The sequence below is a fragment of the Chlorella variabilis genome (assembly GCF_000147415.1).
Source record: "Chlorella variabilis unplaced genomic scaffold CHLNCscaffold_17, whole genome shotgun sequence".
Lineage (NCBI taxonomy): Eukaryota > Viridiplantae > Chlorophyta > Trebouxiophyceae > Chlorellales > Chlorellaceae > Chlorella > Chlorella variabilis.
Window position 1 is genome coordinate 434,858 of NW_005435071.1, and position 13,265 is coordinate 448,122.

General features: G+C 67.0%; 3 protein-coding genes across 3 annotated transcripts; 2 read left to right on the forward strand and 1 right to left on the reverse strand.

Annotated features, from left to right (window-relative positions):
• On the forward strand, positions 1-1,309 carry CHLNCDRAFT_136704 (hypothetical protein; the record flags this gene model as incomplete). Its single annotated transcript, XM_005845491.1, has 5 exons — positions 1-67; positions 155-334; positions 465-538; positions 706-813; positions 1,085-1,309. The coding sequence occupies 5 exons, from the start codon at positions 1-3 to the stop codon at positions 1,307-1,309; spliced, it is 654 nt and encodes a 217-aa protein (XP_005845553.1).
• A 649-nt stretch (positions 1,310-1,958) lies between these two features.
• Positions 1,959-4,233, forward strand: CHLNCDRAFT_136705 (hypothetical protein; the record flags this gene model as incomplete). Its single annotated transcript, XM_005845492.1, has 8 exons — positions 1,959-2,051; positions 2,212-2,323; positions 2,467-2,554; positions 2,672-2,761; positions 3,039-3,165; positions 3,303-3,476; positions 3,620-3,728; positions 3,917-4,233. The coding sequence occupies 8 exons, from the start codon at positions 1,959-1,961 to the stop codon at positions 4,231-4,233; spliced, it is 1,110 nt and encodes a 369-aa protein (XP_005845554.1).
• A 1,473-nt stretch (positions 4,234-5,706) lies between these two features.
• Positions 5,707-8,375, reverse strand: CHLNCDRAFT_136706 (expressed protein; the record flags this gene model as incomplete). The annotated part of the gene is made up of 7 exons (XM_005845598.1): positions 5,707-5,808; positions 5,964-6,088; positions 6,265-6,427; positions 6,623-6,892; positions 7,077-7,912; positions 8,036-8,112; positions 8,323-8,375. 7 exons carry the CDS (start codon positions 8,373-8,375, stop codon positions 5,707-5,709), a joined length of 1,626 nt encoding a protein of 541 aa, XP_005845660.1.
• Between the last annotated feature and the right edge of the window lie 4,890 nt (positions 8,376-13,265).

Consider the following 13,265-nt stretch of genomic DNA (forward strand, 5'->3'; position numbering starts at 1 on the left):
ATGTCTCACAAGGTGGCTCCCCTTGCCGACTGCACCTCCCTCTGGACCTACCCGCTTGAGAGCGACGGTGAGCAACCGGGGCTGGTCGCCGGGCATGCAGGCTGCCAGCGGCAGCCTCCCTCCCGCAACTCACCCCTTGCGCATCCCCTTGCAGGCTGGTTCCGCGCCCACAACGCTCTGCGGGCCGACATGGATGCCCTGGCCAGCATGCTGCAGTCCTTCGAGCAGCAGCTGGACGCCGGCACGGCGATCAGCCGCTCCCAGGCCGCAGCCGCCACCCGCTTTGTGCAGTGCTTCCTCAAGTTCCTGCACCACCACCACCACAACGAGGATGGTGAGCTGCGCGCTGCTGCGGCGGCGACACCTGGGTCTGCACTGCAGCCGCAGGCAGAGGGGTGCCTACCACCAAGCCCACCACACATTGACCCGGCCTCCTCCCACTCCTGCTGCCGCTGCTGCCGCAGACATCGCCACGCCCTACCTGGCCACCCGCTGCACGGTGCCGGAGAAGATTGCGGCAGACCACACACAGCTGGAGGTGAGGAGGGCTGGTGGAGGGCAGGCTGGGATGCGCACTTGGCTACATGCACCTGGTTGCCCTGCATCCCTGCTGCTCCCAAGCACACCCGCCGGCCGGCCCTTCCTGCCAGCCCGCCCGTCCCTCACCCTGCCGCCTGCTGCACCGTCCCCTCTCCCCCTGAGCAGGCGCTGCTGGAGCGCTTTGAGGCGGCCACCAAGGCGCTGCTGGCTGACAGCGCCCTCGTGCGCAGCGCCCTGGTGATTGTGCAGCGCAAGGAGCTTGCGCACCTGAAGGTGAGGAGAGCCGAGGCGGCTGGCTTGGCGTGCCTCCCTCTGGAGGTACTGCTGGGGTGCATGCTGGGGTGCATGTGTCAGCACAGTGGTGTGCAGCCAGCGCTTGGCATGTTGCAATGTGACACATCCTGCATGCTTACCCTCCCATGCCCTGCCTCCCTCGTGCTGCCGCAGGACGTCTTTGCTGCGCTGCAGTCCATGCTGCTGGAGCACCTGCGGGGAGGAGGAGGAGGAGGCGATGCCGCTGATGCGCCGCCCTTTCACCCCCAAGGAGATTGAGCGCAACGTGGTGCAAAAGTCCATGGGAGCCATGGAGGGCGAGGGCGTGGGCCCCTCCCTGCCCCCCATGACCAAGGCAGAGCGCCGCGCGTTTGCCCCCCAGGAGGGCATCCCTTTCTTCATCCGCTGGATCCTGTTCCGCCACGCCGCCAAGTACGAGCGCAACGTGTGGCAGCCCTTCCAGCGGGAGTGCCTGGCGGCGGTGGCGGCGCAGTGAGCCAAGAAGCCTGCCAACGGCTCTGGTCCTCATGCAGCTCTTTATGGAGCTGAACGATAAGCTATGCAGCAAGCCTGAGTTCTGCTGTGTTTTCCAGCGTGATGCCCTTCAATATCTTTGTGTTTCCAGTGATTGCCTCCATGCCAAACTCAACGCCCACCCAAACTGATCCAGATCGTTGTATTTATTCATCTCTACCTCCTTCGGTGTAACCTCGCGCTGCCACACTTGATTGGGAAACTAGCTGGCATGGGAGGTGCCAGGTCGTGGTTGGCAGCAACCCTCTGCGCGCATCACACAGAACAGCAGCTTTGCCACCGCTGGTGCATGCGTGGATGGGATCTTCTCCCAGTCCAGCAGCCTGCGGTTCCACAGCCCACACAAAGCTTCTCCTCCTCTGCACCTTGCCACGCGGCGGCATGCCGCGGCACAGGCGGGCGGTGACATGGCGGCGGGGGCCATTTGGCGGTTGGCAGCTAACGCTTGCAGCGCTGCTCTTGCAACGCCACGGCGTGCAGGAGAGGCAGCAGCCGCCATCCCTACGCTGCTGGCAGCTCCCAGCAACTAAATTTGGTGTTGGGCCTCTGCACTCCCTCTCGCGCACTTCTTTTGACCTGAGCAGCACGCTAGGGGGCTTTGGGGAGCCCAGATGGCGGAGGCAAGCCCGCGCTGCATGAACGCCACCACGCTTGGTTGCCTGGGGACCATTGCCTTCCTGTATTTGGCCGTGACCCTCAACGTGGTGCGTAGCAAGTGGCTGCAGCGTGCTGCCAGGGCGCAGAAGCACTCTGGAGCTGTCACGCCACCGCCACCGGCTGCGTGTGCCCGCCGGCTCCACGACTTTAGTGCTGCCGAAGTAGCACCCACCAGTGCCCTCTTCCCCCGGCTTGTGCCTCCCGCAGATCGTGCCCCACCTGGGCTACTCGGTGCATGGCGCCAGCCACCTGCTCATCTTCACTGCTCTCACCGCCCTGGCAACCGCCACCTACCTGCAGTGCGTGTACTGCGATCCAGGTGGGTGGTGGGGAAGCAGGAGGTTCGGCTCTCAATAGGAAGCACGGCCCATCGGGCTCAGCGGAAAGGAGGGGTGTATCAGGGGGACCAAGTGCCTACTAGCCAGCCTAGCCCCGCCCGCCTGCCGCTCGTGCCTGCCGCAGGCACCGTGCCGCCCGACTGGCAGCCGGACCCCGAGCAGCAGGCGGTGGCAGCGGTGTTGCAAGTCAAGCGCAGCGGCGGCGGCAGCCGGTGGGTGGGCGCTGCTGCCGCTGCCGCTGGGGGGCACGACCACGTCCCTGTCCTGCCCCAGGGCTGGGCGCTTTCTCGCCCGCTGAGCCCCTGGCGCCCACCCCACCTCGCCCGCAGGTTCTGCAAGAAGTGCCAGGCATACAAGCCGCCCCGCACGCACCACTGCCGCCGCTGCGGCCGCTGCATTCTGCGAATGGACCATCACTGGTGAGCGGGCGGCGGGCTGGGCTGGCGGCGCGGCGCCTGGCCGGCTGTGGCTCGCCAGCGGGGGATGGTGCAGGGTGGTGATGTTGGGCGGGGCCGCGGCACACCCCCGGCGCCAGCCCTCCGCAGCTCGCCCATCCGTCTCTGCGCAGTATCCCAGCCGTTCCCTTCGGCGCCCTCCCTACACCCTACACCAGGCCACACACTCTCTCCCTTTCCCTCTTGCCCGCTCCTCTCCACGCTGCGCGCCGCGCCTCCCCGCCTCCCCCGCCATGTGCAGCGTGTGGGTCAACAACTGCATCGGCCATCTCAACTACCGCGCTTTCCTCCTCATGTGCGCCTACCTGGCAGCCGCCTGCCTGCACGCCCTGGCCCTGCTGCTCAGGATGGACGCCCATCTGGTGCAGGTGAGGAGGGCGGGCGGTGCGGCGCTGCGCTGCGCCTGCTGGTGTGTAGGATGGCTGGAATGAATGCAGCCTCCCGACCACCGCCTGCCTGCCTGAATGCGCCAGCCCCCGCCGTTCCCGGCCCGCCGCGCCCGCAGGTTGCGCTGGGGTGGGACGAGGGCAGCCGGCTGCTGGCGGCAGCGGGCGGCGGCGGCGGCGGCGAAGCCAAGCGGCTCCCCGGCGGCGGCGGCGCTGAGGAGGCGCCGGCTGGCAGCGGCATGGGCGGCAGGACGGGGTGGGAGGGCGCCTTCTGGCTGCACGGCACTGTGCAGGTGAGGCGCTTGGGTGTCGCAGGCCTGCATCTTTGCATGTTTTGCTGACGGCTGTAGGCGGGCCCGCAACCCGCCTCCCCTCAGCATGCGTGTGGCACCACACCGCGCCACCCTGCGCCGCCACCGCCGGCGCCTCTGCACAGGCGCTGGCCACGGCGCTGGCGCTGCCCGTATCTGCCGGCCTGGTGGTGCTGCTGGTGTGGAATGGGGTGCTGTTCCTGCGCAACCAGACCACAATAGAGTACCACGAAGGTGGGGTGCGCTGTGTGGGCAGGATTGCCGACGTTGCTGTCCTGTCGTGCTCATTGGCGGCTCCGCTTCTTGGCTGGCTGCCTGCTGCCTGGATGGCACTAGGGCCCCTCCAGGCGCTGCATCCCTGCCCAAGCGCTCCTCAGCCCGGGCTGCCATGCTGCCTCTGCTGCTGCTGCTGCTGTGTGCAGGGGTGGTGGCGCAATACATGGCCTCGGGCGGCGGCGGCAACGGCGGCGGCGGCGGCGGCGGCGGCGGCGGCGGCGGCAGACACCCCTTTGACCTGGGCTGGCACGACAACCTGCACAGCGTGTGCGGCGACAGCACCGCGTGCTGGCTGGTGCCGGGGCGTGCGGCGGCGCAGGGCGACGGCCTTTCCTTCCCCACCCCCTGGCACCTGCAGCAGCAGCGGGAGGCGTGGCGGCGGCGGCCGCGGGGCGCGGGCGCGGAAGGGGAGGAGGCGCTGCTGCTGGCGTCACCGCCGGGACCCCGATTGCAGCCCCCCTGATCGCCGCGCCGCCTCCCTCACAGCTGACCTGCTCTCATCATTCAGTTACATGCTTGGACTCGGTTTATTAAGGAATGAAAGGTCTAGGTTCGTGGACGGCAGGGAGAGAGAGGGCCCATGGGTGTGAAGGAGGGGGGGCGGAGGCGCGGTGCGCCGTCACACCCCCGCGGGTGCCTGCAGGTGGCTGTGTGTGTGGGCATCAAAGCGAAGGGGGCAGGAGGGGAGAGAAGGATGGGTAGGTGGTGTTGGGGGGGGGGTGCCCCGGCCGCGCCAGTGCTGCGTGTAGGCACCGGCAAACACATGATGAAATGAAGCCAAGCAGGCATGCGAAATGGGAGGTAGGTAGGGGGGCTACATGGGCGGATACTGCGAGCTGAAATGTGCGCCGCCAGCAAGCACAGGCCAGAAGGCTGGGGGCAGCGGGAATGGCAAGCATTCCACGGATATGAACAGCCCCCCCCCCCGGGGGAGGCGGGGCGAGATGCAAGACTTTGGGGGGGGGGGGGCAGTCTTAGCAGGCTGGAGGACGCTCCAGGTGGGGTGTGGCGGGGCCGGAGCCCCGGGACAGAACCAAACAGGGGGAAATTTCAGCAGAATGCATGCTGCTGCATGGTGCTTCCAAAAACAAACAATGGGGAGGGCAAAACGAGGCCGGCGAGCGCGGGGCGTCGCCGGGGCGGCCGGAACCTGGTGCACAGGCTGGCGCCAAAAAAGAGGGCAGGGAAGGAGGGCGGCTCGTACGGTGGGGCATTTAGGTAGGGAGGGGGCGTTCGTTGATATCATTATCAGGGCCGCCGCCGGCCCCAGGCTGCATGAGTAGCGGGGTCCAGCCAGCTTCATGGGGGCAAGGATTAAGGGGGCAGGAAAAGAAAAGAAGGGCCTCGCGGCTGTGTTACGGCCGGGGTCGGGCGTGGGTTGGCTGGCAGGCAGGCCAGCAGCTCTCGGCACCTGGGGTATGTATGGGCCACGCCGCAGAAAGGGTGGTGCAGGCGGCACGCCGCGCTGCGCTCCGAGGGGCGGGCGAAAAAATAGCAATCGGGCCAGCAGTTTGGCCTCCGGGAAAACCAAAAACATTGGGGGGACCAATGGACAGGCGGCTCCAGTGAGCCAAAGAATAAACAGGGTGTGAACAGCAACATCAGGGAGGGGCGCAGGGGGACAGGCGCAACTGCAAGGGTTTGCAGTGCAAAACAGCAGAGCTTCCTTTTGGAAGAAGAGGGTCGACTCGTGCGTCACATACACATGCGTGTGGGGGCATCAACATATTAGTAGGGGCCACCGTTCAGTGTAAAATGGCAGAGGGGGAACAGTGACGGACCGTCAGGGGGCAATGAGCGGGCTGGCGACATTCGTTGGTGAGCGGGCGGCCTCGCAAGTTGGAAGAAAGGAGGCCCGCTGGGGCGGGCGGGCTGCGCAGGCGCGCCCGCCGCGTGGCGCTGGGCGCCAGCCGGCTGCTGCGCCAGGCGCGCAGGCTCAGTCGGAGCAAATGGATGGCTCGCCAGTGGGCACGGCGCCCGCAGAGGCGGCAGCGGCAGCCAGGATGGCGGCGCCCTCATCCGCCTTGACAAAGCGGCCCTGCGGCGCCAGAGGGGCAGCGGGGCATGCGCACACTCTTCAGCCGCGGCAGAGGCAAGGAAGACGTCTGCCAAACACACACCAAAGACAGGCAGCAGCTGGCCAGAGGGGGTCCTGTGCTGCGGGCTGGGTGCAGAAGCGAACGCTGGCCCCACCTTGACGCGCGGGCGCTTGTCAGCATTGACCTTGCGCGCCTGGTAGCGGATCTTCTTTCCAAAGCCGCGCCGCGCCTTCTTCTGGCGGTACCGCTCCAGGCTCCTCTGGCGCGCCAGGCGCGCGGCTGCAGCGGGGGGGGGGTGCGGGCAGGGTTAGCATACGCATTGCGCCGTAAGGCACGAAGCGCTCTTCGGCTGCCCCCCGCTGCTGCTGCAGGCGAAACAGGGAGGGAGAGAAAGGGGCAGCAAGCAGGGGATGCCGGGGCCGAGGCAGAGGCGGCAGCTGGCGGCCCGGGCTCACTCTGGGCGGCCGGAGAGTCGGCGCCGTAGAAGGCGGAGGGTGCGGGCATGGGCGGGAAGCCGGCAAAGGCGGATCCGTCTGGCAGGCAGCCGGCGGGCATGCCCATGGGCGGCATTATCATCCCAAAGGGCCCGCTGGGCAGGAAGCCGCAGTCGGGCACCACCTGCGGGCGGGCGGGGCGAGGGGCAGCGGCGGCGTGAGCGCAGGCGCCGGCCGGAAGCGGCAGGCTGAGGAGCCTGTTGCCAGGGCAGCACAGCAAGCGCGTCTCGGCGTGGGGCGCTCCTCCCCGGCTGCTGCGGCACCGCGAGCTTGCCTGCGCCCCGCTGTGCTGGCACGCCATGCTGCTGTTGTCCTCCACGTCACTCGACTCGCTGGGGGCGTCGCAGTAGGAGCCGCCGCCGCCCGCGGCGCCGCCGCTGGCGGAGGGGCGCGGGCCGCGGCCGCCTGCGGCGCCGCCGGCGTCAGCGGCGGCCGTGCCGCCGCAGCCGCCGCGCCCGCCGCTGCCGCTGTCGTTGCCCGAGTTGCCGTCGAAGCTGCTGCGCATGCGCACTTTGGTGCCGTCAGAGCCGTCGCCGGAGCCGCCGCCGGAGGAGTTGGGCTGCGGCACAGTCATGAGCATTGCGGGGACCTGCGGCGCAGGGTGCGGCATGCGCGGGGCGCAGCGATGCGTCAGCAACCGAGCGGCACGCAGGCTTTCGGCGGCGGTGCCTTTGCCAGCCGGCAGCAGCCGCCCAGTGGAGCAGGCTGCGCTGGAAGCGGGTCCCTGCTGCTGCCCCCTGCAAGGTTTTGCCGGTACCGGGCCCGCGCCCCACCTGGAAGCTGGCGCCCTGCGGGACGCCCGACAGCAGCTGCGCCATGTCGTAGCCGGCCGCGTCCTGCGGCACCAGGTGCGCCATGCCCTGCTGCTGGTGGAAGAAAGCGGGGGGCGCGGTCTGGAAGCCGGCCAGCGAGGGCGAGGCGCCGGGGCGCGCCTGCGGCTGCTGCGGGGGCTGCTGCCCGTAGAAGGCCGCGGCCTGCATGGTGGCCGCCGCGGCCGCGCCGGGGGGCTGGGGCGAGGGCGAGGCGCCCGGGCAGCAGTGGTAGGGCAGCGGCGGCGGCAGCCAGGAGCCCTGCTGCGGCGCGCGGGGCGGGGGCGCGCCCAGCCCCGCGCCGCCCGCCATCGCCGGCAGCGGCTGCGGCTCCGACTCGCCCTCGCAGCCCACGCCGGGCAGCGAGACCGGGATCATGTGGCCCGACTGGGTGAGCGGCAGAGCGCCAGAGGCGGCGCCACCCAGGCGCCCGCCGCGCGCCGCTCCCGGGTGCATCAGCTTGGCGGCCATGGAGGGCTGCAGCGGCGCCTCCTGCTCCTCAGCCTCGCGCTGCGCCGCCGCCGCCGCCGCCGCGTGCTGCTGCTGCTCCGCGGGCTGCTTCTGGGCAAACTCGGGCAGCGGGAAGGGGCTGGGGCCGGCGTCGGCGCTAGGGGGCGCCGCGCTGCCCGGCACGTCTGCCGCGCACATGCCCAGGCGCGAGGGCGGGGGCGGCGGCAGGGGCGTGGCGCTAGGGGAGGAGCCAAAGGGGCTGGAGCCGCTGGGCAGCTCGCAATCCATGGCCAGGCCCTCCACCCAGGCTGCCCCCTCACGCATCTCCTGCATGAGGTCGCCCAGGTCGTCTGCAGGGGCAGGAGGGAGAAGGGGGCGGTCTGCGGTCGGCTGAGCGGGCCAGCTGTGGGCCGCGGCGGCGGCTGCGGCCGCGCGGGACCGGGTCAGCGCGCAGGGGCCAGCCCTCTCCCCACCTGGCTCTCCGCGCCCGGGCGCGGAGTAAAACATCTCCTCCTCCTCCTCCTCCTCCTTGATGAGGTAGCCGGCCGGCCTGCAACAGCAAAGGGGCGAGGTCTGGCTGATCAGGCGAACGTGCACCTATGCGTTTCTGCTGGCACCCCGGCGGTCGTCGCGGGGCCAAGGCTGGGAGAACGCGCAGGGGAGGGTCTCCGAGCCCCTCACGGGAAAAGCAGCGAGCAAAAAGATTTCGGCGAGGCGCGGAACTCGCCTGTATGAGCCGGGAGGGCCGGGGGCGCCCGACACAAAGGGCGCCTGCAGTGAGTGACTCGAGGCTTGCAGGGAATGGCTAGTCATGGCGCCAGGGGCCGGTGGTGGGTCGTGGAACTGGCAGATGGGGGGCCGTGTGGGGCCCTGCAGTGCGGCCAGCAACAACCTGAGGCTCAGTGGGGGCCCGCCGAGAGCGCAGGGGCGGCAGAAGCGAGGGTTGGGGTGGCGCACTCACGGGTGAAGGGGCCCCGCAGGTCTTTTGTTGCGCAGAAATGAAGGTGGGTACAGTGCGCGTGGATTGACGGGGGTGGAACGAGCCCCCCGCTCTCCCCCCGCTGCCCTTTCACCGTGCGCTTTCGCGCTTTCCAAAGGTTAAATGCCGCCCTGCTGCCTCCCTCGGTATCGCTTATACAGTGCCGCTCGGCCCAGAAATCGTGTCCTGACGCGAAAGCGAGCCAGCTGGGAAGCCCCCTGTATGCCCCCTTGTTGCCGCCGCTTCGGCGCCCTTCCGCCGCCGACGCGTGTTGGCCGCCGCTCTGTGCACCCTCCGGTCCTCTGCCTGCACGGTCCCTGAAAGAATGTTACAGTTTTGAGGTGATCTATGGATGGTTACAACAACGGGGAATGGTCACAACAATGGGGAATGGTCGCAAAACAGGCTTGCGGCAGGTAGGATGGATGCGCGCAAGCAAAAGCGATCCATCCTCGCCCGGGCAGCCGAACAATCGGAAACATCGAGGTGCAGAAGACAACCTGGTCTGCTGTGTGGATCTCTAAGGGTGAGGGGTTTCTAGCAGTTCATGCGCGGGCGCATGGCATGCATTTGGGGGCGTTGCAAACTGGCCCCAAATGCATGCCAGTGGCGCGCATACCAGCGGCCGCCAGCGGCCGCAATGCAGCACAGGCGCCCAGGCTGTTTGGTCTGCGTTGGGGGCAATATGATGGGGGTCGATCTGTGCAAAATCTGAAACAAAGTACAATAGCTGGAGGCCCCTGACGTGGCTCCAGCCCCAAGCGCCGAGGTCACAACGTTGACCCTGCTCGCTGCAGCGCGCTGCGCTGTGCTGCAGCACCACCCATGCTGCAGCCGTGCAATCGTGATGAAAAAGCTGCAGCTGCCGCCTGCCGCCGCGGCAGCCGCTGCTGCTGGGCTGCACGCATTTACGGCCCGGGGCCTCCCATGTCGCAGCAGCCTTTGGTGGACACCGGCGTGGATGGGGCCTGCCGCGCGGGAGGCCTGCACCGCAGCAGGCAGGCACCACCAGCAGTAGCAGCATCAGAGGCTGGTACAGCGGGGGGCAGGCAGAGCAAGGCGACCGGGGCCCAGCTGCAGCACACGCTGTAACCTAAGAGGACTGGCAGCCATCCCCAGCGACAACGCGTGTACCGGCAGCGGCTCGGTACGCAGCTTGTGCCTGCTGCCTGCCTGCCTGCCCGCCTGCCTGCCTGCCTGCGTACGGCAACCGCTGCCAACAAGAACACAGCAAAAGCTCAGCCACACTTACCCGGTGTCTTTGCAGTCTGCGGGAGGCACCTTGGCACCCAGATGCATGCTGTCGTCGGGCTGTATCACTACCACAGGCACCGTGAACGCCTGAGCCGCACGCTTGGCGCTCAGATCTGCGGCGGTGCGGCGTGGTGCAGACGGTGCGGCGTGGTGCAAACCGGGGATTCAGGCTGCCGCAACCCAAGAGCCAGTGCACGGGCACTGAACAGTGCATGCATGCATGCATGCATGCACCATGCGTGCGCGTGGAGGGGTGCATGCATGTCGTTGTGCTAGCGCAATTGCCTTGCCCGGCATTCAACCATGTGGGTTGTGCAGCACAAACAGCAGGGCACCCCTTTTGCAGCCCATGTGCAAGCCACGCAGCTGCAGCAGCTGCTGCGATCTGTTGACAGGGAATGAGCAAACCTGCCCTGCCCGGCCGCCGGCGCACCTTGAAGCGCCTGGGCACGCAACCGGTTGGCGCGCCGCACTTGCACCATCGCCAAGGTAATCCAGACGCACGTCGCCATGAGGATGCATCCGGTGAGCAGCAAGGTGAGGAAGCTAGCTGCAGCAGCCACAGGGCACAGGCAAGCGGTCAGCCTGCTTGCATGTGAAGCGGCGGCGGCAGCGGCGGGGGGCGCTTGGCAGCGGCGGCGGCAGGCCAGGCCGCCTGACCGCGCCGTGCAGGCATCCGCTGGTCATTGCATATGCATGATGGTGGTCCCGTGAGAGGTTTCCAACCCACGCAAAGCGCAGAGGAATGCAAACTGTGCTGGTTGTTTGGTCGCCATGTGCATGGCCGGGGCCCCACTCACGTGACGAGCTCAGCGCTCCCCCGCTGTCTTCCCGTGGACCACTCGATTGTAGGCCGAATGAGAACACTTCTGGCGTCCTGTGCAGCCCACCTCGCCCCAACAACGGGTGTTCGTGGCGGAGGTCCTCTGACAAGCCCCCCCTAGCTGCGATCAGCTGTGAGTACACGTCCTCATCCTCCTGTGCCATGCCCACCAATTTTCAACTGCCGCGAGGCGGCAATTGGGGCGACAGCGCTGTGGTTTGGGGAGGCCGGGTGCAGCAGTGTCGCAGGCGGCCAGGGGCAGGCAAAAACGTCACGGATGTTATGGACAGCCAATTGGGCTGAATGGAATGCCTTCAGGAGCTCTCTGCAATCCCCAACCCTCGCTGCCAGCAGGGCAGGCGGAGGCGCAGGGGTAGGAGGCTCTCTCTTCCCACGTGCACGATTGGCCTTTCACGCCTCCAATTTAGCTTCAGGACGTGAAAATAATCGCATCGGCTGCTCCCGAGTCCCTGAACAGCAGCTGTTCGCGAGGGCCCGCCTCCTCCCCTTGCGCCGCCGCCACCAATCCACCCACAAGCTCACCTTGGTGATCACGCACACGCAGACTTTTGTAGTTGCCAACGAAAGGTATGCAAGGCATTCATGAATCGTATGTAGGTTGGACGCGAGGGTGGCAGGCTCCAGAGCATCGTGGGAGTGTCAGCATCCAGCCGGCGGCGTCGCATAGAAGAAGCCGCGAATTGCCCGCAGAGCATGTGAAGGCCCTGCCCAAAACGTTGTGCTGGATTGGATATGACAGCCATGAGACTAAATTGAAGGTGGGTCCCGCAATCAGGTGAGCCGCCTGCTCTGCCTGCTAAGCCCCGCTGCTGTTGGTGGGAGCTGCCGCCGGTTGTGTGCTCTGGGAAGTTTAAATATGTATGGATGATTCATGAGGGATGCATGAGGGAATCAGTAAAACTAGGGGTGAGCTGTTGAGCTGGCTTGGGCGGGCGTCGCTGGTGTGAAGGCAGCAAAGCAGTGTGCAGAGTCTCAGATGGAAAGCAAGCGAAGTGCACTCCTGTGGGAGGACTTCAGATGGTTCAGAAAGCAGGGAATTGCGTCGAGTAGCGGCCATGGCAGGGCGAGGCGAGCAGGGCTGCACGCTCGGTGGTGGTGACGGCGGCGGCGCCGGCGGCGGCGCCGGCGGCACAAAGGTCATTTAGTGAGCCCCGCCGGCCGCCCCCGCTCTGTACCAAATGACGAGCCTGCTCATGCGGATAACGAGGCGACGTGCCAGAAGCCGTGCTGCAAGGCCACGTGGCCCGCAGTCTCCCTCTTGCTGAGGTCGCCTCCTAAGGCTGCAAGTGTCGCTACGACGGCCTTCTGATAATTTAGAATTGCGGCTCTCAAGCGAGGCAGGCGGCATGCACGCTTGCGCCAATGTCAGCCCTGAGCGGCCCAGGGCAGGGCTTGTCCACCCCCTTCAACTAGCAGCAGGGAACCGTAGCAAACAAGCAGCTAGGCTCGCACCTTTGCAGGGTGGGTGGCAGCTGCGCGGACGCGCGGCAGGCGACGGCAGCAGAGTCCTGCACACATGGGGTAAAGCGGAGCGCGCGTGCGTATGCGCATATGTGCAAGGTCAGTAACCGCAGAATTGTCGGCGCAGCGTCACTGTTTGGCACACCGGGTGCCGCCGGTTCGAGAAGCCATGCGGCATGATGGTGCCGCATGCCCAGTCAAGCGGCCCTGAGCACGGCCCCGATCACAAAGCTGTGTCATTAGTTCACTCGCCACGTGCATCACAAGTGCGCCGTGCGCGGCACACTGCCTGGCGGGCTCCCAGCAGCAACCCAAACACCCTGCCAAGCGAGTTCTGGTTCTCTTGCCTACCTGCGTAGTGAGAAACGGTACGCAGTGAAGCCAGGCGCGCTGGGCAGCGTAAATCTTGAGGTCGCCAGTCTGGCGGATGGGGTTCTCGAACCTCGAGATACGGTGCAAAGGGCAAGCACCTTTCGGCAACGTCTCACGTCGTTCTGGCCGGAATGGCCCCGAAGTGCGGAAAATGTGGCGGACTCGCTGCGGGACGCCGATTTACAGCGGATCGGGGGGTGATGACGTGGCGCAACGAGAGAGCAGAACGGCTCAGATGTCTCCAAGGCAACAGCCGGAATGGCCCCGAAGTGCGGAAAATGTGGCGGACTCGCTGCGGGACGCCGATTTACAGCGGATCGGGGGGTGATGACGTGGCGCAACGAGAGAGCAGAACGGCTCAGATGTCTCCAAGGCAACAGCCTAACAAGAAAACAAAGGGATAGAAAGTAACGTCTCAAGGGTCGGTCTTGTGCAGCTGCTTTGGTCGGGGTACCGCCGGGGAAGTGGAGCAAAAACAGTGTGTGGTTGCCGGTTGGTGTTGGCACAGCACGGCACCATGCAGAGGTCCACACTCGGGGCGGGTGTTGCCATGCTTCCATCTGCCATCACCGCGCCCCATAGGCGGGCGCTCCCATGGCACCCTTCAGCATGCTGCGGCATGAAGGGCGGGGAGGGCAACAGCAACATTAGGCTAAACAGATCGACGGCTCGTGTCGCAGCGCATCGCATGAAAGTCGGCCAAATGCTGGTGCAAGCAGCTCAGCAGCAGCTGCGCCTCGCGGGCGGCCTGCCAGGTCACAGCGTCACCACAGCAGCAGCAGCCTGTACCGCA